Source organism: Limanda limanda, chromosome 1 (assembly GCF_963576545.1).
Source record: "Limanda limanda chromosome 1, fLimLim1.1, whole genome shotgun sequence".
Lineage (NCBI taxonomy): Eukaryota > Metazoa > Chordata > Actinopteri > Pleuronectiformes > Pleuronectidae > Limanda > Limanda limanda.
The window spans coordinates 30,986,980-31,013,804 of record NC_083636.1 but is presented as its reverse complement, the minus strand read 5'-3'; the positions used below and the strand labels follow the sequence as shown (position 1 = coordinate 31,013,804).

At 42.1% G+C, this 26,825-nt stretch overlaps 1 protein-coding gene across 1 annotated transcript in view; it reads right to left on the bottom strand.

The window, feature by feature from the left end:
- Positions 1-15,028: 15,028 nt before the first annotated feature.
- Positions 15,029-26,825, bottom strand: part of LOC133003448 (probable E3 ubiquitin-protein ligase HERC1) — a 38,295-nt gene continuing 26,498 nt past the window's right edge. The window contains exons 52-80 of the mRNA XM_061073192.1: positions 26,318-26,546; positions 25,926-26,203; positions 25,516-25,643; positions 25,232-25,359; positions 24,829-25,062; positions 24,207-24,334; positions 23,825-24,024; positions 23,514-23,628; positions 23,241-23,369; positions 23,060-23,158; positions 22,469-22,642; positions 22,054-22,338; positions 21,914-21,979; positions 21,302-21,427; positions 21,061-21,199; positions 20,687-20,868; positions 20,415-20,570; positions 20,170-20,292; positions 19,842-19,944; positions 19,249-19,418; positions 19,007-19,145; positions 18,739-18,908; positions 18,388-18,557; positions 17,780-17,945; positions 17,614-17,690; positions 17,257-17,509; positions 16,937-17,089; positions 15,640-15,945; positions 15,029-15,560 (exon numbers count right to left, since the gene is read on the bottom strand). Coding sequence (XP_060929175.1) covers positions 15,375-15,560; positions 15,640-15,945; positions 16,937-17,089; positions 17,257-17,509; positions 17,614-17,690; positions 17,780-17,945; positions 18,388-18,557; positions 18,739-18,908; positions 19,007-19,145; positions 19,249-19,418; positions 19,842-19,944; positions 20,170-20,292; positions 20,415-20,570; positions 20,687-20,868; positions 21,061-21,199; positions 21,302-21,427; positions 21,914-21,979; positions 22,054-22,338; positions 22,469-22,642; positions 23,060-23,158; positions 23,241-23,369; positions 23,514-23,628; positions 23,825-24,024; positions 24,207-24,334; positions 24,829-25,062; positions 25,232-25,359; positions 25,516-25,643; positions 25,926-26,203; positions 26,318-26,546 — 4,812 coding nt within the window. The 3' untranslated portion in view covers positions 15,029-15,374. The remainder of the gene's footprint in view (positions 15,561-15,639; positions 15,946-16,936; positions 17,090-17,256; positions 17,510-17,613; positions 17,691-17,779; positions 17,946-18,387; positions 18,558-18,738; positions 18,909-19,006; positions 19,146-19,248; positions 19,419-19,841; positions 19,945-20,169; positions 20,293-20,414; positions 20,571-20,686; positions 20,869-21,060; positions 21,200-21,301; positions 21,428-21,913; positions 21,980-22,053; positions 22,339-22,468; positions 22,643-23,059; positions 23,159-23,240; positions 23,370-23,513; positions 23,629-23,824; positions 24,025-24,206; positions 24,335-24,828; positions 25,063-25,231; positions 25,360-25,515; positions 25,644-25,925; positions 26,204-26,317; positions 26,547-26,825) is intronic.

Genomic DNA, 26,825 nt, shown 5'->3' with positions numbered 1-26,825 from the left:
TGGAACTACCGAAGCAATAACTGTGGTTCTGTTTGTGACTACAGGTGTAGGTGGGCCTGCAGCGCTCTTCAGATCTCAGTCAGGCTCCTCTCCAATTATCACTTCTGGTTTCGCAAAGTCAAGATGGTGACGGACGGTGTCAAGCTCAAGGCCTCAAAATGGCAGCTCACAAACCAGTGGCTGACGTCACAGTTGCCACTTGGGCTTGATTCATTGCTGTAAGACAGAAGATGAGCAGATCAGTATTAAGTATGATGTTAGAAAGATATTAGTATAGCCTGTAGCTTAGCATGACGCTTTTTTTGTATTTTAACCACAACCAAGGAACCAGGCTAACAAGTCCCTGAATCACTGTATCATTGACTTTACTCTCACATTGCACAACTCTAAAACCATTCCCACAGGAATGAGATGGAATCACTTAAATGGAAATGCATTATGCAAATGACCTCTGAGCACAGATTGAACCGTAGTTCAATATCATATTATTGAATTATTGTTTATTTATGTAAATGTATAGTTTACTTGCTTTATTTGTTCATCACACCTGCTGAGTTTGTCTGGTTTGTCCCTGAAGTGTTGAAGTGGGTTATATTTATCAAACTAGATCATATTATCAGCGATAATCGCCTTCTTTATCATTGATGTGGATTAATGTGAAAGATCCATCACTGCAGCAAACATTAACTGTATCTGATCTGATGCAGCGCTCCGGAAAATATCAGCGTTGCTGCCATCATCTGACCGAGAGGTCACAGGATAAATATTGGTTTCTGGCAAAGCGAAACAATATTCATAAAACATGTGGGCAGAAACTCTCCGCTGATTATACAGTATCTGGAAAGGACAAGATGGCAGAGAGCCAAAGTAAACAAGTGGCTGGTGAAGATAGTCAAAATATCATGCAATGCCGGAGGTTCAGATATTGTTTCTCAGGACTTGGCAGAGAAAAGCAGGGCTGAGTCGTCCGTAAATATTTTGTTCAAATTTGACAGTGAGCGAGAAAGTGGAATCCAAAGAATGCAGAGAGTGCCCACTCTGCACTGTAAGTGGTTGTGTTCAGTGGTTTCTCTGCTCCATTCGAAGCAATGAGGAGGGAGTTAGCAAGATACAAAACCACACAATCTTCTGCCCAATTCCATTTGTTTCTGTGTGTAGAAAGCAGGTCATTTCTATTCTCTTGTCACTGTGACAACAAACCCCCTGTATTAACCCCAATAAACTAAACCACTGTGAACATATTCAAAAATCACATTTACACCAATTAAATCTAGTGACTCAACTCTAAATACCATAAATATGTTCTAGACTCCATCATGTAAGTATTTACCTGCAAAGCACCTTACTAATATTGTTACAAATACTGCTGTTAAGTAAAGTGGATACATTTTGTATACTATACCTGCCTTTTTACTGACTTACATATATATATATTTCTATATTTTTATATGTATATGTATTTCAATATCTTCCTACAGTATATACCCTTTACTCAAGTACATGTCTCTACAAACAATATTTTTTTACTGAAAGGTTTTTATTGTACATTTGCTTTATTTTGTTTAACTTCTATTCTATTATCTGCATCATTCTGACTATCTGCTGCTGGAGCCAGAGGATTTCACTGGTGTGGGGTTAATAAACTGTTTTCCTATCATCTTATCTTACATCATAAACACTTAACAGAAGCATTTGTAAACTAGAATTGCACTCAGAGCACAAGGCCCGGCAGTAAGTATGAAAATCAGTCCACTTAATATGCCACATTTTTAAATCAAGGTCCTTTAATTATTCCCTGGGAAAGTGTTGTGCATGTAAGAAATTACCTTATTAAAGAAAATGATTTATAACTCATAGATCTTCCTCTTCGGCCGGATGGGCAACACGATTTGATGGATTCTGTCTTGGCCCCCGTCCCATTGTCCCACCGAAGATATTTATTGTGTGTTTTTTGCTGACAATCACACAAACAGACAGGGGTGAAAACGGGACCTCCTCTGTGAAGATAATTCACATTTTTAATAAAAGTTCTGAAGGTAGTGACACTCGAAGAGATTCTGGAAACAATAATGACTAATGAAATTCCTGTGAAACCCTTGAATCTCTTTGAACCATGAAAACAGAGCACATACATTCACCTACAGGACTTAAGTTTTGAAAAATCTCCTTATTTTCTATGTGTGTGCTTGGTTTTGGTGCACGGCTCAGAAAGTGTCTGACATTGTAAGTTGCAGCAAACTTTTCCCTGGCGCGACAACAAAGCCGTCAGTCCATGTTTACAGCATTTGATGGATTATGGAAATTGCTTTAATCTTTTTCGCTGGAAATAAAGCGACATTCCCGCTGATCATCAATCTGCCTGACTTCAGAGTTCAGGCTCAAACTAACTAATGAGGACCTGAAAGTATCTGCTCCTCTCTTAGTGTGACACGGACAAGTCTGTAGGTTCTGGAATACAATGCATGAATAAAAATCATCAATATTAATAAGATTCGATTCACTCATATATGCACACATATTGGGTTTGTGGAAAACAGTGGATGTTCCTTCCCCCCCCCCCATCTTTCATTGCTCCCGCTTACAAGCCGGCAATAAATCTGCTTGGCCGACACAGACTTTGGATGACTCAGAGTCCGTCCACCTACTTACATCACACAGTCATGCATCACGTGAAAAAAAAAAAAAAAAAATACTTTGGCTCTGCAGCCGTAACCCCTCTGACAGAAAGCTATCAATATCGAGAGGCTCCAGCTAAGCGGGTACAAACTGTCGCCGTATTTCGGGAGTCGGGAAGCTGACAGCGTCCCGCCACTGACCGATGTTGTAGCCATGAAAAAGCTTTCAGAAAAATTAGTTTTTGGAGCTAGAACATAACAGCCACTGATGGATTGCTCTCAACTTATCACCTCTATGGGCGTCAGGGCAGAAGGTTCTCACTCCTCCCCGCCCTTGTGGTTCATGGAAAGGTCGCGGCGACGTCCCCCACTAATCAAGAATGACACTGCTGTCGTGTGTGTCCTGCTGTTTATCCTATGCCTGCGCCCCCTGTGTTCACAGAAATGTTCTTTTAGAGCTGTACGTTGTGATCCCAGGGCAAAATGTTGCAATAATAAAAACTCCCCATCAACCCGACGTAACGTCCTGCCCTCGTCGCAGCAGTAAAAGTAAATAGCAGCTGTGCGGGACATGTGACCGGGCCGCCAACCACACACGCAGGGGAACGAGAGCCATCATGATTGATAAGCCCCAACATCGCCTTAATTGAAGACTGTGTGGCAGCCGGGTATATCTGCTTGAAACACACAAGCGTGCACACGTTGCTACCTACTTGATGCATGAATAAACACATGCATGCACACAGGGGGTTTCTGAGAAGCTCTGCATTTTCTTCTTCACGTGCTGCTGTCGATCTTTGTTTGTGCAGTGTTTCCTTTGTCCATAGCCAAAACCCAACAAAAAGCAAGTCTCCGTATATGTTCTGACTCCATAATCATACTAATAATGTAGCCGGTGTAACACGTGCTGGACAGCTGGTACAGCTTCCAGTCCACCCCCCCTTCCCTTCTCCCTGCCAGCATACTTAGCCCTGGAGGTCAGCCGTGTACCATTCCCCTTGTTTAATCTCATTATGCAATTCTTTTGCTTTTATTTATTTTATTCTCTGAAAACGCTTCGTAATGATTCAGAGATTTTTTTTCCAAGATCGATGTACACTTGATACTTGTTTTTTATTCCTGTGATTACTGCTAATTTTGAAGAATTTCAATTTCCGGCTGATGTGTACATGTTAGTGTGTATGTATCATGTTATTGTGTAATTCCACATTTATGTGCCAGTTACAGCACATATCTATTACCCTACTTTTGTTAACCTATAGGAATTGGTAAATCCATTCCAAGCATCAAAACAACAACATCCACATGAGTAAAAGTGTGTTTTTAAGAAATTTGAAGAATTTCTAAATATAAATTCAATTTCTGCAGCTTTAGGGCCAACTGGTTTCTCTGGGCCAACTGGTTTCTCTCCACTACCCTCCAGTTTTTGAGCCCCAGCACGGAAAGCGGAGACTATCTTGGAAGAAATAATATATATATAACACATGGATATCCCCAGGGACCCAAGAGTGTTAATCTATGCTTGTAGTCAGGGATTTCTATAAACTTCCATATGGTACATTTTCATTAGCCAGCTCTCAATAGTACTCAGCATCTAAATTATAGGAAAAGAGTCATTTTAAATGTCCACATGATTTGTGTCATAAATGTATATGTTGGCCATTTGATTGAATCATGTTGTTCTGAACCTTGTTACCCAGACATGACAGAGCTGGACAGTAAATCCACTTCTCAATGATAAATGAGGGAGACTTTGCTGTTGCCAATGGACACAAGTGTTTCCTGGCTAGCTCTCCACACAGTGTGTGCACATGTTGCAGTTACATATATGCTACCCTATGTTTTGGATGCAGTATACGTCTAGTGCAGCATTTCAGTGACACATCAAGTATAAAACAGAACATTTACATAATGCATTACATGTTTAAAGCCCTATTTGAATTAGAGATAATTATCTGCATAGGTGTCATTGTGTGCCGGTTAAGCTCGAATGAAGAATCGTTCAGGAAATGTGGGCGGAGGCTCTCATGTTTCTCAGCGCCACTTCTCGCCGTCTTCTAACTGGGGTGCGTTTACCAGCGCACACAGGTCACCCGACACTTTGAGTGTAATGCTAGAGCCGTACCCACATCACTCACACCGCCACTGCAGGGTAAGAGTTGATCACAGGCAGCTCAAGTGCAAAGAAAGGACACCAAGCACCTGATTAATCTCTGGGATCATCCTCCTTAACAAACAAATAAAACGAATCATTTATATTCAGACTAATCTAGTCAAAGTCAGTCTGGTGTTGGCGTTATACAACCACATGGACCAAATACTAATATGCAATTGACCTTGAACCTTGAACAATTCTAATAACACTGTAAACGGAAATAAAATCCCCACTAATGCAACGTGAGAATTATTTTCTTCATCTTGCTCAACGTGAACGTCACAGGCACGAGGAGACTTTGTTGTATTTGCAGGTTTTTAGATAATACACCAGGCACAGTTGGCTGCATGATTAATATTGCAGTTAACCAAGAAGCCGAAGATAAATCACAGGCGCTGCTTAAAATATAATCTTCGAGGCTTTGAAGTCAGCATATAAGGACTTTTATGTAGGTCAGGTTTGCAGATTGAATTCTCACGGATGTCTAACATATAGCGTAGGATCCGATCTGTAGTCATGAATTAAGATCATTTCAAGTTCAAATAGCGATTCATTCCCCATCCCCGGATGCTCTCAGAAAATGATGTAATTCAAAGAATAAAGTTTGTGTCTGGCCCCATATACATTATCATCAACCCTCCATGCTACATACAATTCACTGTCTCCAACAGCGTGAGATGGATTTGAAAATAACTGACTTATTACTTCTGTAGATGTTACAATACTATTTTTTCCTTATACTTATATAAGGTAAGGTATACTTCTGAGTTTGTTTTCTATCTTTATGTATTGAAGAGCATGGTCTTTAAGTCTGAGGAGGACTCGTAGATTTCACCTTCGCCTCTTTGGGCACGTGAAACCCCTGCTCTGGGATTTCTTCTTCTGTTATTCCCCTGCCTCCTCCTACTAATCCTGTTTGGAAGTGCTAATTACTCTCATTGCTCTGTGGCCTGTCTCAGGTGAATGACTGTCATGGAACTTAGTTTATTTGACAATGAGAAAAGAACAAATACTCTTTTGCCCTCGCCCTGGAGCTTTTTCGTGTGATTCTTCTTTTAAACACTTCATGAGGTTGAAGATTTTGTGATTGGCATCACTTCTGCATTCGGTGTACATCCCTGTTTTACTTGTGGGACCTTCCAGCGTGAAATATTGACAAATGTCTGGCTAATTCTGAAGTACTGGAAATCCCTTCTTCTTCACCGCTCTTAAAACAGCACTTGCAAGTGGCAGTAAGTGCAACTGCTTTTTTGGAGCAGCGAAAAATAAGTGGTTTCTGGAAAAAGAAAGAAGAAGCTTTTATCTTGGTGAAATTAATATACAGTAATTTAAAGACGTGGTATCAGATTTGTAGCTACATTTGCGTCCTCCCCATTAAAGTATTTCCAATGCTGGTATTGGAACAGCTCTATTTATTTGTACCCATTGGCCCTCCATACATTCCTACATGCCTGTCTATGCACATACATATGTACTGTATTGCATTAACAGTGCTCTCTCTTCTTTCGACCATCCCCACTCCCCCCTGTTCTTCAGACTAATGCAGCAGCCACTTGTGCGCTCTGCACCAGTGTTTACCAGAGACCCATTCATCTGCTTGAGATGCTTCCGTGTGCACGAGACAAGTCTTTTATTCAGCTTTTCATTAAAACATTAGCCCGATAGATCTTTACAACAATGCGTTTTCAGTATAATTTGGTTATAGTGAGTGGTAATCTGGAATGAACTCACATTAGAGTAAACTGTTTTCTTTCAGTACAGCCCATTCTCGTTCCCCAGAGGAGGCTGTGTTTCACATGCATGTATATCTGTGCAGTTTAGGTCCTCTGACGTTTTGTCACATATTCTGTCTGGACACGCACAGACTGCATTGCAGCAATCGGCTGCCTCCTCCCAGTCGGCAGCTTCAATATTTATTTCATGCAAAGTGGAAATACATAATCCGTGAATCTTTTTTTATCATGTTTTGATCCGTGTTGATTCTCCAATTTGCTTTTCTCCCTCAGACTTTATGTTCAGTTCTATTGCACGTCCTCGCCCGTCATACTTGCGGTGAAGGTGGTATGTTCAAAGAGCTTTTTTCTCATTAATTTAATTTATGATTATTGGTCTCAGCATGTAGAAAACCATTGATCGTATAGTGTTCTCACAGAGAGAGAAAAGCCTTTGAGGTTATTAACCTGAGGGAGAAATGAATGGAGGTAGACTACACAGGAATATAAATCACAAGAAAAGGTGAGACGTGGTTATTTTGGTCTTTGTGATTACGCTGCAGACACAGTTTGGCAGCTGGAGTGCGCTGCTTGACAGCTGCGTGTGGAAGTGTGAGTCAACGCATACATGTTAGTGTGTAACAGTGTTTGTGAGTCTGTGCAACATGTGCATTATCCCAGGTGCAGAGTTTGGGCTGCAAAGGCCTACTTCGTTTGTCATTTTAAGCTCAGAGGAAGCTTAACTAGGTCCCTAACCAACCTTCATTTTCTCCTGTGTCATCATCTCTCTGCCCCCCCCCTTCAGCACGCACACTCCTACTTCTATCATGTGCTTATGGTAGAGACATATACACTTGTGCTATCCCAGAATATTTATCTCCGAGTTGTCTCAAATTCAACACCAGATAATAATCTGAAAAGCATAAAAGCAATGTCTCATTAATTCAGCTTTAAACCTGTTTGACAACCAAATGTGCAAAAGTTTTTGATTCAAATTTCACCTCCTGTACTTGGAAATATTTGAACATCGCTAATCCCGCAAAAATAGCTGGGCTTAACCCTGCTCGCATAGTTATATGTCTATTTTTTTTTACGTATGATCATGGTCAAGCCCATCGGAAAACATGGCCAGATGGCGAACACCAGATGGTCGTGATTACCGAGAGTAAAAAATGATTCCCAATTTCAATATCATTAGCAAATAAAAAATAAAAAAAAACAGGGAGGGTGGCGGGTGAAAGAAATTCGTGTTCCTGGCTCCAAATCAACAAATAGGATTCCACAGAGAGGGTTGGAGAGAGAGGAGGGGGTGGGGAGGATTGCTGGTGCGTTGGTGTAATCACAGCAGAGGCTCGTCCTGCAAGGTCCCTCTCCCAGATGTTGTTGCGTAACAGCACATTGCAAATGAAAGCTCTCCGTTGTTTGCCGTTGGCTTCAAACCCCCGGGAGCGGCCGGCCAGCTTTGGCTGCCGGCCGCGGGAGGTAAAGCCGCAGCCATCGGTGATGAACTGTACGCGGGCCAACGGGTGGATGGACACGCCGCTGCACGACGTTTGTAAGCCAGAGATATTAGACAACTGTAGCTCCAGCTGCCATCGCCAGGGATGACGTACCATAACGGGGATTTTGAGCAAAAAGAGGACACAATGAGCGTCAGTGCGTATTTAACTTGAATTTTAATAACGGATATTAGAAAATGGGGAGAAAGACTAAGCTGCTCAAACACTTTGCTGAAGTTCAGACAGACAACTCACCTTCAAATGTTCATTGCAACAGTAGAACATGTTTGGCGTCTGGGCTCCGACTTCATCCCTCCACCAGATATGATTACATAGATGTGATGGGAGTGATGAGCAAATACTTATAACCCCAAAGTCTGAGCTCACAGGTGGAGGCTGGGGTTGTTGAGGGGCTGAAGCAACAGGGGCAAACAAAGGGAGTGATGGGACATTTTCTCAGCGTAAATAGACCGACTAAAAGGGTGGCTGTGTATTATGGAAGATTGTGAAGGTTAAGGTATGTCACATGATATATGTCACATGATGTGTGTCACTTGATTGGAGCAGCGCAGCTCGAGCTGGCTGCCTAAACTAGCTCACTAGGGTCGCTCCATTTAAAGTATATACAAATAGACAAAAATGTACTTAAGTAAAAGTACCACATAACTTTTCTATCTGAGTAAAAGTAACTTCTTGCTTTAAGATCTAATTAAATAATTAAAAGTATACTTAGGTCTCTCTTCTGAATATGTGTATTATTTCCCCTCATGTTAAAAAGGTATCTTTCAATAATTAAAAGAAAAAACAATGTGAACATGTAACAATGTAAAAATATTGTGAAATAGACAGAACAGATATTTGCTGAGGTATGTAGGTGGAGTAAAAGTTTAAAGTACCTGAAAATAAATCGACTTAAATAAAGTGCAGAGACACGAAAAGTAAATGTACTTTGTTACATTCCATTACATCTGTCTTATACATTAGGTCCTGTGTGTTGTCCTTTCAACATAGTGCTGAACCCTCCTCTTTAAATCAGGGAAAACCCTTTGTGGATAAAATTCAGGTTTTCTATACCAGTTGAAAGACTGAAGTTGATTCTGAATCTGATTTGACATCCCCTGTTATTACTCCGTCTGTTTGTTGAGAGCAAAAGTGGTGTAGAAGAGAGATTGGAAAAGAACCAGGTGGGAAAATTACACTGTATTAGAATAAATTGCACACAGCTGGGAAATATAAACACCATGTACTGTACACCAAACACATGGGGGCCCATGTTTCATGCCACACAGTGTGCATGGCATGACAATACAATTACTGTACTCACCTCACAATGCTCTGTTAGTCTCCTCCCCACTGATGATTCATCTGCTTATGTCATATACTCGAGATCCACATCTTAAGGTTGACGAGAGCTCAATGCACTGCAGGTTAAGAAAACACATGCAAATTGAAACGACACGTGCAAATACAGAAAACAATTTCCTCAATTTGACGGCACCTGCGCTGCGAAGGTCACGAGACATGCAAATACAGAAACGTGATGCAAATTGAGAAAATGGAAATGTTTCCATGGGACCCTAAAAAGTAATGCACCTAGCTGTAGTTCAATGCTTTGTGAAATTCCATCAGCTCTGATGAGCAGCAGAATTAAAAAACGTCACAAAGCAGAGCTTGTTCCTACTGCAGGCAAAACCTGTGTCTCATATCAGAGGCTTCGAAGGACGCAGGAAAAAGAAGGTCTTGATGGGCCAAGACACAATTTTGTATTTATAGGAATCACACATAACAATGAAAAGAAATTCAAAAGTTTCAAAAGAAGTTTACTTGCAAAAATAAGGAGAAGAATAAAAACTCACAGAGCGCCTAAACTCAGAGGATCAGGCATTTCCGAGAAACAAAACAGGCAGAGGTCATACACAAGGACAAACATGGCTGGCATGCTCGTCTGCTTGAACAAAGGCAAACAGGAAGTGAAACACAGGTGGTATTAAAACAATGATGTTTGATAGGATGATTGGAAACAGGTGAACAGAGAACACTGGCAGGAAACGGAGCAATAACAGGAAGTAGAACTTACTGAAAAGCTTGAGGAGAAGACTTAACAAAATAAAATGGGAAATTAAGTTAAGTATAGTCCATAATGTCCATGCGAGTTGATGGTTGTTGGTGATAGACGTGAAGTTAGCGGGTTAACAATCAGTCAGTAGGATGTATCATCTGGAAACCATGACCGAGGAGAATTTAGATCTGCTGGTGGTGCTAGATTAAATGTTATAGGTAATAGGTGAGTATCCTCTGGGGATCATGAATGTCAACAATTCACAGCAATCCATCCTATAGTTGTTGAGGTCTTAGTGGAAAAAAAGCAACAATTTAAACCTCAAAAAAATCTCAATTACATAAATTATACAGACGCATCTACAAGTGTCGTCTTGTGATTCATCCTAGAAAGGACCAGCATGAGGACACTGTACTGCCCCTTAAGATTCTGTTGCATTATTCATCAGAGCAGCATCACCAGGTTCACACCTTGTGCCACTTAAATCCTCCTTAAGTCCCATGATACACTGCTCTTCACTCCACAGGCCATTGAACAGGACCCACCAGCACAGAGCAAGGTGGTGAAAGCTCCTGCTGCACCTGCTGAGTCACATCAAACACTGAAAAGGTAAAAAAGGAAACAGAAATAGAAGTGATGACGAATTGATAAACTTATGAAACGAGAGAAAATGACGAAACATGAGTTGAAAAAAATGGGAATTATAAAACAATAAATTTAGAAAGGGGTCTGATAAATAGTTACATTTCAATAATGTGGCTTTAATGGAGTTTGTGCTTGATAAGAAGGTCTTCACCACCAAATGCCTTTTTTTAACAAGTGGAGTTGCAAGAGGAAAGTTTTACGGTGACGTTGACTGTCTTGTTGTGATTTACATCGATTCCACACTTATATCTCTAAGCTAAATAAAAAGCTATATCATACATATCGTTTCATTTGTTTCTCTAGTGCTGAAACTCAAACTGAAGTTAAGGAATACAATTTAATAATACAATTAAATGAATTACTTTGCCAACACAAACACGTTTTGGTCTTGTGGACACAACGTCTCAGGTTCACCTCAGGGGATTTTCAAATTTGGTAGAAACAATTACTTAGAATCATAGATTATTTTATCAGATTTCAGAGGTCAAAGGTCACAGTGGCTTCACCAAACATGTTTTTATTGGTGGAGGCCTACAGCCGCAGTGATTACATATACACATACTTTGTTTGAGTTGATATTGATCCGGACTAAAGTTAATGTGAAGTCAAAAAGGTTAGCAATCAATCTTTCTGCAACACTTTAAATGATTTGGCTTTGCATTGTGTTCCAATGAATTAAATCACGATGAATCGCACTGCATCACAACAGCAGTGAATTATATCACCTCAGTGTTCGGTTCATACGTGTCTGTAATGTGTTGGATCATTGGTTTTGTGTAACGGCCTCAGTGATGGAAATACACAGCCCGACAGTAGCTCCATATTTAACAGATGTGTGAGTGATATCGATCTTCTCTCTCGACGCTCAACAAGAAATGATGCATTCTCCGATATGTGAAGCCGTCTAATTTCGCCTGACTTTTAGCAAACTGTAAATCAGACCCAGAGCGTTTCGCCAAGTCGTTTATCCGGCACACATCTCACAGCGGCCGGCGAACGTCCACTGGTAGGCAGGCGAGCACGTCCGTATCACATCACTGCCTGAAACCGTAGCAGAGTCTTAAATGTCTACATGGGTCAAACTCTGCCTGCCCTGTAACAGGAGAGGAGAAGGTGCCAGCGAGGACAGTCCAACAAGCCGTGTGCCACCCGGGCACACATCTCAACACCGCGCTACCTCAGCGGTTCACTGACCCGAGCTCAAGTGCCCTTGTTATCACAGCAGCCCTCGTCCACTCAACGTTGAGATGAAATGAGCCTCTCTGATTTTAGAGGTGTGGGGGGGGATCAGGTGACCATTCCCTGTTTTACCACGGTGAGACAATGTAGGTCACACCCTCCTTTGACTAATTAAAAATTCAGCATGGAGAGACCTGCCTCATTCTCTTGCGGCATGAAAAATATTTTGCGAATAAGAATTAAAATCTCAAGTTTTGGACTCAATAAAGAAGAAGCCTATCGAACCTTTTAGTTCAGTTCTGCTCTTTCTGAGGTCACACTACAGGTGATGTTCACACTCACAGTTCCAGGCCCAGGTTCCACCTTTTAGCTCTTTCCTAACACGCATTTGAATGTCATTGAATTTGTTATAGTTTAACCTTATGTTGGATGTTTTATTGTTGAAGGATTTCATTCCTCTGCCAACGAGGTTATGTTTTCATATAAGCGTCTGCTTGTTATTTAGCAGGATTATGAAGAAACTTCGAGACGGATTACCACAACACTTTTTGAAAGGATGCATTGTGGGTCAGGGAAGAACCACTTCCTTGACTTTCAGAGACATATTCATGGATGTTGATGAAAACAATCAGGTAGGTTTAGGTGAATGATATATGAGCTAGTGAAATTTGGTGCAGATCCAAATAAAACTCCTGATCTAGCGAATTTGAATGTGGTTTTATAATAAATAAAGGACTGGGTACCATTCTATTTTCTGTATTCTTCACTTATATTTTATGTAAAGCTGAGTTTCAGTTGTTGAAAATGTGTTATAGGAAGAAATGCCTGTTGATGACACTGTGGTAGATCCAGAGTGGATTAACAGAGATTCCTGAAATGCATGCTCATTCATTACATTCATTGTGGATATGAAAGTACGTCGGAGCAGAGCTCATATTCACTGTGAGCGAACGCATGCTGCACAGCTACCCCAGCACTTCAGCTCCCCTGCAGAGTGTTAAATAATGATGTCTCCACAGGGCTGCTTTAATTCATGTGGCTCACTTAATAACAAACATGTCATTTCTCAGAGCGCGCTCGGCATGATGCAGGTCACCGATGGCCAGAAGTCCTGTACGCTCGGCCTCCCAGTTTCATTTCTGAGATTTGCAGTGTGTGAAAAAAGTTGTTGAAATGTCGAGGAACCCATGTGTCCCTTTGAAAATGGAGCAAAGAGTTTTTTATTTTTTTTTGTGAATTGCACCTTGCCTGAAACAAACATAGGTGGCCTAGTTAGAGCGGTGACACGCGAGCAGCACAAATGATTTCATGGTGCAAACTGAGACCAGCTGCACTTATTTGGGCATCGACTGGACACAAAGATTTGTGCGGCAGTGTTAACGGTGTGTTATTGGAGTAATTTGACCACACACACACTGTTTGACAAACAGTACGTCTGACAAACAGTGTGTTGTCGTCTATTTGTACAGATCAAATGAGCTGAACTGGAGAAACAGGGCGACAGAGATTATCTGACAGGGAAATGCATTGTCAACTATACAGGATCTATTTGTGTGTTTGTGTGTGTATGCTCTCTTGAAATTGTTGTGTGTGTGGAACGTCAATGCCCATTGACCAGGCTGCCCTCCTGAGGGAATAGAAAGTATTACATATTCATGAGCACGTCTGCTCACAATTGGATAAAGAGAAATAAAGCTGGTCTTATGGTAAAATTCTGAATCACTACGACACAAAGGTTTTACATCTGCAGGACTGTTATCTAAAATAAAATATAAAATGTAAGACTTTTAGAGAGTTGAACAGGTTTCTTTCCTGAATAAGAGAAAATCCTGTAAGATGAATTGGAAATTTGCTGATTCAGGTGCAAGAAGGAGTTCTGTTTCAAAATAAGCTGCAATTTATTCCTGTTATTAAAACCTTATTATGCGTCTATGCTTTCTTTCAAACTCATTTCATCCACACAGTGGCGTATCTAGGATTTCTCTAGACCAAGGGCTTTAAAGGGGCCACAAGTTAACATCCGTGAACAATCTCTGATTCAGTAAGGTGCCCATTTGAATTATTCCCGATTAGTGTTCTCCCTACAGCTTTGAGCAAAGCCACACACACAAACACCTGGATCCGCCCCTGTATGTATACAGTGCTGTGGACTATGAAGAGAAAGAGGAGGCTTGGGTTCTTTTCAGGTAAATATGATCTCTTTTTGGCAAAGAGACCTAAAGTAGATTAAATAATTATTATTATAATAATAATAATAGTAATGATAAAATCAGACGCAAATATCCTGACGTGTGGGTATTTTTGGTCAATCTTCGCCTCCTCTCTGAACGTGTGCTCTTGTCAAACTGATGGATGGATGTTGTATTTATATACCTGGCGAGGTCTCTACATGAAGAAGCCTCCCTCTCTCAGCTGCAGGGCTGCTGACTGCAGGTCGACTCGAGCCCTTATTGGTCGACACCACCGCTCACGGGGGAAACAGATGGGTAATAAGGTCACAGCAGACGCACCTCTCACCGGCAGACAAATTGCAGACTCAACAGCGCTGCCGACTCAGGACAACACCGGACTCAGGGGAGCTGCATTAGGATCCTTGCTCTGCAACAAGGACAGCTGTTGATTTGTGTGTGTGGAGCGTAGGCATACATTGAAATGTCACAAAAAGCCCAAAAGGCCCAGAAAACCTTTTTATTCTCAATCAGCTTCTTACTACAAACAAATTATTTTTTTCACATGATATATTAATCTATTTGTGATCATTCATCTGTGCTCTTATCACTGGTTTGAAAACTGGTTGGGGCTCTGGTGCCATGTACCTCCACGCACCAATCAGGATTTAGTAGCATCAGTTGGCTCCTGTTGCCAGGCGCTCTCCAGGTGAGGCAGATTCCTTCTCGACTGATCGAATCAGTAGAAATACCAAGAGATCGTTCCTCTAATATTAAATTTGACTATGGATTATTTGGTCCCAACTATTTCGTATCATGGGCTTCATTAGAACATAAAACTGGATCATATTGTATTGACCCATACTGCATCCTTCTGCTAATCTTGCTTACAAACCTAATAGATATGACCAGACCGGGAGGAACACATGCCTTTCTTGCTGGAGGCAGTAACTTCTCATTTGGATGCATACATTTCAACCACAGTACAACAACATCCTTATTTAAACACTCTTTATTTTACAATAACACTGCCTATGTTTGGCAGCTCATTAAATTATTACATATTTTCAAACAAACAGGCACATGAACTCCTTTATTGTGGCTTAGTCGCCTATATTTTGAAATCTTACTCCGTATCCCTGTAGTTTGGATTCAGAGTAAGCCCTGTGATAATTACACCTTTCACAGTCGAAAAATCAGAACTCGAACATCTAGAAACCAACAGACATATAAACAGAACACTACCGTACAGGTTTGGCCAATAAAACTCTGGGTTCAGTGCATAACGTGCATGGCATCGGAGAAAATACATTCATCGCCATGTGAGCCGCGGCTTTCTGCCTCAGTCCTCGGTGTCGGAGCTGTCCACGGGGTCCGTGTTGTGGGTCAGCATGTAGTTGTCCATGTCGATGGAGGGGCAGTTGTGGATGGAGTAACGCAGACGCTCGGCGAGAATGGCCTGACTCGTGTACGGGGGCAGGCGGAGCAGGAAGAAGCAGGTCTGAGCCGTAGGGAGGCCGTTGACGGGCTGGACGAGATAGGGAGGAATTCTTTTTAGTATTTGTTCTGATAAACAGGCTTGTGACTTTCTTTATCCGTGACCTTACCCTGTCAACCTTGATGATTTGGAACTTCTGCGCGATATCGGCCGGGTTGGACGGCAACCTGGACCTGCCAGAGACGAAGCGGAGGAACAGCACCCTCTCCTCGTTGGTGAACTCCTCCAAGCTCTTCCAGAACCAGCCCACGAGCTCGTGGCTGTCAGTGATGTCGCGGTAGCGCACCAGCTTCTTCAGCATGTCGGCGGAGACCTCGGGCAGGCCGCAGACCAGCTGTTCCAGCTGCAGCGCCGTGAGCAGGGAGAGGAGGGGCACGGGGATGATGGTGGACATGCCCTCTCTGACAGCGGCCACCTGCACACGACAGAGCGGCTTTGATTCTTCATCCACCGAGATGAAAGCAGCAGCAACAGCACGGACAACAAACAGGAGCAACTGTGTGGTGAGCACTAATGGAAACTGGTGGCAGTGAATGTACTGTGTCTGTATTATTATACTGCCTGAGAGGACATTCACGTTTTGGTGAATTCAGGGCTGTTTTTATTATTGTTCACTTTAAAAGTCTCCCTGCCTAATTCTTTTATCAGTATGTTTATTTGCTGAGGGTTTAAGATTTTAAAACAGACTTCCTCACTTTGTTACAGGAGACAAATGTTCATATTTAGGGTGATGATTTTAATTTGGGTTATTGAAAAGGCTCCATTGCTCCGAAAACAAATCCTGTTTCACTTTTCTCTAACTGTCCATTACGGCAGCACCTCTTTTCAGTCTCTGTCTGAAACCCTTGGTTTTAGCTCTTTTATCTTTATGTATGATTGAAATATATATATATAAAAGATATACAAAAATATAAAAAATAACCTACATATTTCCTCAGAACCCAATCTACAATCGAAGATTTTATTTTGACGTACTGGTGTATTTGTCAATTAACTGTTATCAAGCTCTTCATCCCATTAAAAAAACGATGATTATAATGTTGTTGTCTGCATTTGAAGTAAACAGGTGAATGTCCCTGTTACACTGGATTCAGATGCCTCACCCTCATTAGTTTCATCAGTATAAACAAACTGCAGGTGTATATGCATGGAAACATACTGCCCATCAGTAGGCTGGCTCACTGGTTTACTGCTGGTCAGTTATTTTTTGACTTCTGCTTTTGACCTTGAGAGTCAAATCAATCAATCGATGACACTTGGTGTAGACTTAGTAAATTACTTTTGTGTATCTTACAGATATCAGTATTCCCTAATGTGTACATATGTAGAAGATTTCATGCAGATTATAGGCTGATACTTTGACCAGCTCTGCTTAAGTGATTCTTCGACACCCCAGCCCTTCAAACCTGTGAATCCATCTCGTGCAGTCTGTAGTCCAGAGCTCTCTCCACATATTCAGTCTTGTTGGCAAAGTTGAGGGATATGTTTTGACCCCCAGGAACCACAGGTACCAGCCGTCCATCAGCACTGTGGGCCACGAACGAGTCCAGTGGGATCATCTTCACACAGGAGACCATGCCGGGCCGAAGGAAGGAGACAAACAGATAAAGAGAGGGCGTTGAGGAAGAAGAGATTCAAATGTCACTTAAATGTCCTTGGGCTTGGAAAGTTCAAGATAAACAGGAGTAGTAATAAACTCAATAAGTCAAATTGCTTAACATCTCACCACATGGAAATTTTCCTCTGTGATTCCACTGTTTTCTAGATGAAGGATGCCTTGGAGGGTGCGGTAGGTGAGCAGGTCCACTTCCTCAAGGTCAGGCCCTCCCAGTGGCATTGAGCAGAGCTGTTTCCACACCAATGGAGCCAGATGCAGGTCCAGAGGCTTCTTTGTGCGAATGGCCACGGCCATGAGGATTCCCAGGAAGCGGAACTGGACCATGTTATCCTCTGATAGAGCTGCTGGATTCAACAGGAACCTGTACGGACACACACAGGTCAAGATCATGTTTTAAAGTTTGATGGTCTGTTGTACTTTAAGGATGTAATTCTGCTTCATCAAAGGAAGAAACACAATAGGCACCTGTCAGTGTTACTGCCCACATCTGCGAAGCTGTTGGGAGTACGAATCAGGAGATCCACCACACCAGCCTGCAACTCCTGGTGAAAACAGAGTCGACACTTTGTACAAAAACTAGAATATTCACACTGCATTACAGTGTGCTCTCTCTGTGTGTTTTCCTTCCTACCTGGCACATCTCAGTGATGGTGTCGTCAAACACTCCTCCGGCATCATCGGCTCCCTCTCCAACCAGCTTGACCTTCCAGGCTCGTGACGGCAGCCGAAGCTCCAGAGGGTTTAAGCCCACGACTTGTTTAGCGATCTGCACGAAGATGGGCTTACTGGAGCGACCTCTGTGGAGTCGAGCGGAAGAGAAGGGACATCAATCTTCAATTACTAACAGATGTAAAAGCACGGCTGCATTCAAAGGGCGCTTTGAGGAAAACTTGCGGGCAAAGCATCAAATGAGGCAGATAAATGTCAGTGATACCTTTTCAGTATTAACTCTTTTACATCGAAATTAGCTGATTTTAAAATTTCAAATGAGTGTGTTCACCCGGGTGTCATGTTTTCTGATTGTATGCATTCCCTTTTCAGACAAAAGCCAGATGTAAGTGGGTGTTAGTGGGTTTTGTGACCAGTGGAAAAGGGGCTTAATAACAGCTGCGGCCAGTTGTAAATACAGCAGGTTGTTATGGCCCCCTCCTTCCTTTTCATCAGCTGTTTGTCCACCACACACACAGACTGATGTGTGTCTTCAGGGGTCAACTGGCTGAATATAATGGTCACCTTTACCTTGTGGAAATCCGTTTCACAGTGATCTGTGGCCCATACGTTTTGCCCTGGGTCATTGTTTTGCCGATGCAGCGCACGAGAGGCAGAGTGTTGACCTTGGGGGACAGGAGACCTCGGAGCTCGCCCCGGATGATAGCTGTCGTCCCTGAACTGTAGCGTGAAGTGGACACCTGAAGAGAGGCAAGGACAAGTGATAAAATAAGACGAGGTGAATGAGGCGCCGAACTGACAGAATGACAGTGTGGAGGAAATAAGATTAACAAGCAGGAGGTATTTTACTCCCAGTAAGAATTTAATGATTTTTTTCCTTTACATTTGTTCTTTTAATGTGTTAAAAAGATAGATTATTACTCGATTTTTGGAGTCCAGGTTGAGCAGCCTCCAGGACTTGTACATAAGATCAGAAAAGTGGTAGAGGACCCGTAGACGCATGCTAAGGACATCAGGGCTGCAGTCTTTCAGGGTGTTGTACTGAGGAGGGATTGACTGGGGAAGGCCAAGCTGGAAATTTCCAGAGCCACCTGAAGATGAAGTTAAAAAAAGAACAAGTTCCATGTGCATCCTCTCCCAGGGCTCATTAAATCAAGTACTTGTTTACAGACAATGCAGGGCTGTGTACCTGAGTTTTTCGCCGAGGTAGAGGGGGTGGTCCATGCTGAGCTGTGGCAGCGGCCAGCAGAGACCTGTTTGATGTTCTTCCCCTGCAGGGCTGATATGAGTGTGGGCTCTTTCACTAGGTTGGAGTGTCCAAGACCAAGCTGGAAGGCAAACATAAAAGACAACAGTGTTGTCTTTAGAGAGCTTGTGATGTGCGATGAAATCGAAGTGTACTATACGTTTATTTCTGATTGTGTCGGTTACCTGTCCCTCACTGTTGCAGCCCCAGGCGTAGACGTCTCCAGTGGAGGACAGAGCGAGGACGTGTTCACATCCCACAGCAATGTCTTCTATGAAGAGCCCCTCCAGTGACGGCACCACCTGAGGGCAGGACTTGTTCTTCAGCAAAGAGTCCGGCAGCCCGATCAGACGCTCTGAAGAACAAACAGGAGGAAGACAAGTAATGCATTATTTAAAAATACACTAAAAGGTTTTATATTTGTCTCTGTGTGCAGATTACAAGTTGTTGAAGTTACAACATTACCTGCATGTCAACAAATTAAATACTAGTTAAGTATACTTCATGAAATGTTGCATGCTCTGAAACATATTAGCCACAACTCAAAGACCTATGACTTAAATACATTTTTAATTACTAAAATAAGTGCTGGCTGAGGTCATTTTTTATGTAAATTATGAATTTGATAGTTTCTAATCGAATAATTTGCAATTAAAAAATGTGGGTTTTTAACAATTGTATTAAATTGTAGATATTTAAGCAAACGCTATATTTTTCCTCTTTTTACTGATGAAAACTCTCAAACATTCTTAGATTCCAGTTTCACACGGAGATGTACCTTGTCCAAAGGTGTAAACATGTCCGTCACAGGCCAGTGCCACAGAAAACTGAGTTCCACAAGTGACCTTCTTAATTCCCTTGTTGCACAGCTGCTCCACTTTCTGAAAATGGAACAACCAGACACAGTATTTCATCTACAATGCACTATAGAGTCACCTGTGAATGCATGAGGAAAAGCATTGGATTAAAATGAATTAACTGTTAAAGCAATGGATATGAAAGAAGATGTCTCATTTAATTCTCACTACTATCTCCAGGGAAGTAATCAACAATGTTTTTTGTCATTTGAGGATCCTGTGTTTGAGTCTTAGTCACCATTAACTTACCTGTGGGTAGTACTTTGCTGTAGAAGAACCGGTACCTAATTTGCCGTAATCTCCATCTCCAAATGCCCACACAACCATACCATCGAGGGACAGCACCAGAGTGTGGTTGAGTCCACATGACACCTGAGAAACGTCACCAAGTTTAATTAGTTTTCTGGCAGCATGACCTTTTTTTCACTGTGGAAACAACAATATCAAAAAAAATCCCACTTTTAATAATAAAAAATCATGCGTCTATTATTTACCTGCCCCACATGATATCCCTCTAGCGCTGCCACTCGTTCGGGCAGCATCTTGTTGGATGTTGACCTCTGACCCAGACGGCCGGATTCACCGCTGCCAAAGGTGAACAGCTTACCATCTGCTGTTACCACAGCAGAGTGCCGGAACCCACAAGCAAGCTAAGGAGAGAAAGAATAACAATATAAAAAAATCTTAAATTATTGATTCTTACACCGACCTCCATGATGCTTCTACCTCTACAGTATAATAAGACAAAAATGTCCAATAGCTCTACCTGAACGACCTCTTCTCCCTGTAAGGCCTCTATCTGTTTGGGTCTCCTCTGCCTTTCGCTGTTGCCGTGACCCAGTTTGCCGAAATCTCCGTCTCCCCAACTGAACACCTCCCCGGTCTCGGTCAGGGCCATGGAGTGGCCATCGGACCCACAAGACGTCGCCAGCTGAGTCACCACATACCCTGTTCACAAATCAATAAGCCAGTAAAGATTAACTTAAGAATAGACAATTAATGGAAGCTACCGAATGTAGCTGCAATTCAAATATTTGTTTGTCCTTTCTCTTCTGAATAAAATGCTGACTGAGGGAATATGAACATCTAAAAGCAGACCACCTCAAACTTGGGTTATTTGGCTCTTGATGAATAGTGTACCTTGGAAAGCAAATATAATAGTGGGGACATAGAGATCATCAGAATTCCCCTGGCCCAGTCTGCCATATTGTCCTTCACCGACAGCTAACACAGTCCCATTGGACTGTACAAGGAAGGTACAGTTCTGACCACACACAACCTGGATGACAGTGAAAAGCAGACACAAAAGGAGAAAGAAATGTTATTTAAAACCCACAGCGATGAAGGACAGAGTCTGTGTCCTGAGAGAAAAAGTTGTTACCTGTTGTGTCTGTGACAGAGTCGGTGCAAGAGTTGGCATCATGAGGTTGTTTCCCATCCCTGCCAACTGTCCGTAACGTCCGTTCCCCCACAGGAAGACCTCAGTCTTTCCTCCTTGTTGCCAGTCCTAAGAAACACAGCAGATAAAATGGAAATTAAAATACGACTGCACCTAAAAGAAAATACTAGTCCATTGTGCAACTATTTATAAGTTTCTCTGTTGCTGACAGAGGTCTCTTTCTGGACATGTTTGATTGGAAGGAGCATCGACCATGAGTTACAAGACAAGAGGGTATAAAATGTCATGAAGCAGCATGGGACTATGGGAGTTGTTGTCTTCTATCTGATGCGACGCAGACGGAAAATGATGCTAACACATGAGGTCATGTATTAAAGTTGTATTCGCATTATGCAGCAAATGGAAGTAAATTATCATGATCCATTATGAGGGACCAATGCAAACCAAGTCAAGTAAAAGGAAAAAACATCTGATTTATTTTGGATTATCTTAGTAAATAAGTCAACTAAATATATAACGTAGGTCTAGTTGTTTTTAGACATTTTAATGAAGAGTTGTCACATATTCATTCCATACACATGACTTAGCTCTTACCTCTGGTCTGGTGGTCGCCCAAGACATCAGCTGTTCATCCATCCTGAAGCTCCACTTGCTGTTGTCCTAGAAGACAGACAAGAGTCTCAATAGGTGTCCACAGTGTAAACCACAGCACAAAGAGGTTTGTCTCTACTCACCAGTGCGGTGATAATTTCACTGTCTTCCTCCTCCTGAAACTCTGAAGCAATGAAGGATTCTGGGAAAGCAGTACCGCTAGCGATAGCCTCAGCGCTGCGGACGGTGGTGGCGTAGTTGGCCAGCCAGCTCCACTCTGAGGGACAGGAGTTGGCGTCAGGGCCGCTGTGGTGTGGAGGTCGAGGGAAGCGGCACAGGTGTTTCTCCAAGGACAAGCCAACAGTCAGGGAGGCCAGGCTCTGAAGGAAGGCACTGTGGACGAGCTGGTCACCTGCTGCCACGTGGGTCTGCGGTGATGTAAGGAAAAGGAAATAAGTCCCAGCTGAAGCTCACATGGACACAAACATACAGTAGTGACACGTTTTTATTGCTGATAGGGATATTAACAAGCCCAGAAAATTAAGTTTAATTAATGACCCGCTCATGGTTGTACTGCTCCTGTAACAGCAACGGCAGTCTCTCCAGAAACACAGCCAAACAAGGCGCCCGATTTAGACCCAGGATGTTCTGGCTTCTGAGAACCATACGGCAGGAAGGTAGCACGTGATTCTGACTCATCCAGTCGGGGGTGCAGCAGATCAACAAAACATCCTGGGATTGAAACAGGAAAGAGAAAACTTTTTTAAACAGTGTTTCAGCTTTTGAAGAAATGTACTAATACATGAAAGTCTGATTCATAAAAACAAAAATTCACTATCGAGTAGTATGAAGAAAACTGAGACTGGCTACCTTTGGCTTATAGTTCAGCATTGAGGAAAATAAACTTATTTGCTTTGTCAAGATTGACAAGAAATCATTAGTACTCTTGTGCTAAATATGAAGTCAGAGCCAGGAGATGGTTAGCTGGCTATATAGTCTATAGCTGACTGACTAAAGCATAAATGACCCCCTTTTAGCTGTAAATCACATAAATGGACAGATATGAGAATGGAATCAATCCTCTTATGTAAATGTCTGTAAAACAAGTATGTTGAACTATTCCTGTAGGTTTGGAGTGATCCAAATTACCTTTGATCTCCCAAAGCAGGCAGCGATACCCAAGCTTGGTATCCAGGTCGTACTCACAACTGAACCCAATCCTGTTACAGTTTGTAAAACTGAACCATCCTGAAAGAGACAGAGGAAGTCAAATTCTGAAATAAAACTTCAGCTAAGAAATTGGCAGAGGCAGAAAATACTGTTTTCTGACCTGTAAGGACCAGATGTTGAGCAGTCCCCCGATGCCTCCAGTTACCAGAGTCAGTCCACTGGAGCAAAATGAGAGGGACTTCACTGCTGTGATGTGGCCATGAAGTACAAACACACACTTTGTACTGTCCTGAAGGAAAAAAGAAACAGAAACAGGTGATATCATGAGCTAAAACTATAAAAAATTAGATAAAACTATGAGTAACATGGTATTTTCAGATAATTTCATAATATTAGTAGAACTAGGTCAGTAAAAGGAGCTCTGAAAACTAACCTTGACTTCACTCTCTTTTTTTTTAATTTGAGGTTTGTTCAGTAGGTTGAACAAAGACACACCAGTGCCCCCCTGTGGCAGTGTCCAGACATACACAGATCCATTCTGACAACCTCTGTAGAAGGATGGAGATAAAAACAGAATTGACGACAATAATCACACATGAAAAATTAACAATCCTTCATGCAACTACTATTAGATAGTGCCAAATTTTCACAAATTGTTTGTACATCTTTCTATAAAACAGTTTTTTTCCCCAAAAACGGCAGAATAATCAGAGACCAAATGAAGAATGTGTTATTTAAACTCACGCAGCCATCATGAGCCTGGGTTCAGGTGCTCTGCCAGCGAGTGGGCACCACTCGGCGATGTTAACGGTGCTTCTGTGACTGAGGGAGTGCAGGGTCACCCAAGTTCCACCAGAGTTTCCCAGTATCTTTATTTCCTCCGACCTTCCCAAACAGAGCAGCAAGTGTCCCGTGGGGTCCCATTTGAGAGAAGTCACACTGTCCTGTAGAGTGAAGGGAAGTGGAGAGGATCAGTAAGAACAAATAGCATGGGAAAAAATACTATTTAGACAACAGAGTGACAGATGCATTTGGGTATGAAGGACATGCAGTTGTTTGTCTCTTTTGTAGCACTCTTCAGCATTGCAGAGTAAAAATTGGTATAGTAATAATCTTGCAGACAAACCTGGAAGACAGACAGAACTACTGGCTGCTCATTCGCATAGGTCTCAGCCTCGGCCAGAAGGATCTTTCCACTGGGATATCCCACTGCAAATGGCAGGTTCTCACTGTGCCAGGCCACACATTGAGGAGCTACAAGGAAAGAGGAGCACAGAAGAGGAATCTTTTACACCAATGGCTTTATATTGTGTAGAAACACATGTTTAGTTTTTTGCCAAGACAAGATGAGGAGATTGATACCACACTCAAGTTTATATGCTAAATATGGAGGTTAGACCTAAGAGTTGATTGGTTTAGCCTTGCATACAGGCTAGAAGCAAGGGGATCACGCTACTATGGTTGTGTCCAAAACCAGAACTTAAAATGTCGTGAGCACAGATGTGTCCATTCAAATACATCTCCTAAAAGGAATTACCAAAATTTGTAATTGCCTGCAAAAACTGTTTAACATTTAAAAAAAAATTCAAAATCAATTTAAAATATTTTCCGAATCTCACATTATCTAATGTTTCCCTTAATATTTACATTAAGAACATGTGAAGTGAGGATTTTCATGAAAACCTGTTATTATAATTGAATAAGTATGTAATAGTGTGTAATAACAGTGTTTATAGCAGCTTCCTCACCTTCCTTCCTGTGGCAGTGGAGGAGTTCAGTGCTCCTCACATGCAGCTCTATTTCCTGCATTGAGATCGTGATCTGGAGCCAGCAGAGGGACCCGTCCAGCCGACCCACCAACAGGCTTTCAGCAGGACTTTTCTTACTACCGGCCGGCCGCTCAAGAAGCCACAGGCTGTTGGTCTGAGCCCAGCAAAGCGCCGTGACCCGGGACACTTGAGCCTCCACATGACAGTGAGAGCCTGCACAGTGAAAGGAAATATTCAGGTTGTAGCAACTACAGTTTTAAATATTATAAATTACATAGATGCTGTGGAAAAATAATATTTGAGAAATTATTATTCAAAGCAGTTGTTTTTAAGTGTTTCGAAACATGACTTATGTTAGATTTCATAGATATGTTAGACCCACCCTTGATGGTCATGATGTTGATCTGTTTGTTTTCAAGTGATGCCAAGAAGTTTCCTTCTACGCTCCAGTAGACGGGAGACATGTGATGACATCTACCAGGCGTCTCACTGTTTGATCTGTCTGTCTTACTGCAGAAAGACAATAATAAAAATACAATTTAATTGTCTAAAATGTATTTCTGTGTAAGCACATTAGATTAGTCTTATTTAAATATTTTTTCTACAATAAAAGGGCTTGGGCAGCTGGAGGAATAGTTAAACAATAAGGCATCGGGCAAATCTAACCTGGTGATACAGGAGAAGGTGGTCTGTAACTCTGCTGTGTTGTGGCTGATGCTCCACAGCTGCACCACCTTGTCTTGGGAGCACGTGGCCAGCAAACTCTCCTCACTGCTCCAGTAGCAGCTGGCCACCTGAAACAAATGGAGATAATGCAGAGATACTTTTACAACATGTTTTGTAGACTTTATCATACACATTAACTCAATAGAAAATGTAAGGACTTGGCTAAAGATTTATTACATCAATCATCAATCATGTTTAAGAGACTAAGACGAACAGACAATCCAAAACGTCTGTGTCATTGAAAGTCCTGGCCGGAGTTAACAGAAGCATAAAGCTGTTATTTTAAGCTCTGTTTTCATGAGGATTGTTGATTTAAATTGTACAGAACTGACCAACACAAAGTCCCTCACCTTGTTGTAATGTCCTTCCAGCCTCTTGAGGGGACATTTGCGCAAGTCACCTGCCAGGTCGCTGTATGTTTGGGGACGATTAGGAATGTCCCTTCCTGTGGAGGCCAACAACTGCACCAGCTGCTGCGTTGCCCACTGGCGGTGTTTGCTGGTGAGCCTGGCAGACAGGACACATGCTGCCAGCGCATTTGCCAGCTCCAGAGGGCCCATTCTGGCACTAACAAGGGGCAAAGGGGAAGGAGGCAAGGACGAAGAAGACACCCCGTGGTTCCCTGCATCTAGGTTAAACAGACACAGGCAGAGTAGGACAATGAATAACAGCATTACAATATTTCAAACACTAATAAATTAAACATAACAGCACAGCTACCTAATAAAAGACACCCTCTCACCATTGGTCTCGTGTTCAGTCCTGTCTGGGCCGTAGCAGTGGACGCCCTTCTCAGTCAGCAGGGACACCAGACTCTGTGTGACCAGGAAGGTTGGGGGCGTCTGGTCGCTGCAGTCTTTCTGCATCTGGGCTCCCTGTGCTGCAGCTGTTAGACCGGAGTTCAGACCACCTCTCTGCTGTGGATCACCAGTGGCCCCAATGTTCACGCCCGTAGCCGCGGCCATTAGGTTCTACAGACAGGCATATTCATATTCAGACAAATGGATTAACCCCCCCGGAGGGAAATTCAAATAAATGAACTCATAAATTAATAAAGAACATAAACTAGCAGCAATATTAGTTAAGTATAATTATGTACATTCACATTTGAGTATTAACATAAATTGCCTTGCATTTGCATATATGTTCACAATTTAACATATAGTAATTTCATCATTTATAATTTCCGAGGTTGTTTTTAATTTCATCTGATAAATTGCCCCTTTTTTAAAACATAATAATTATTTTTT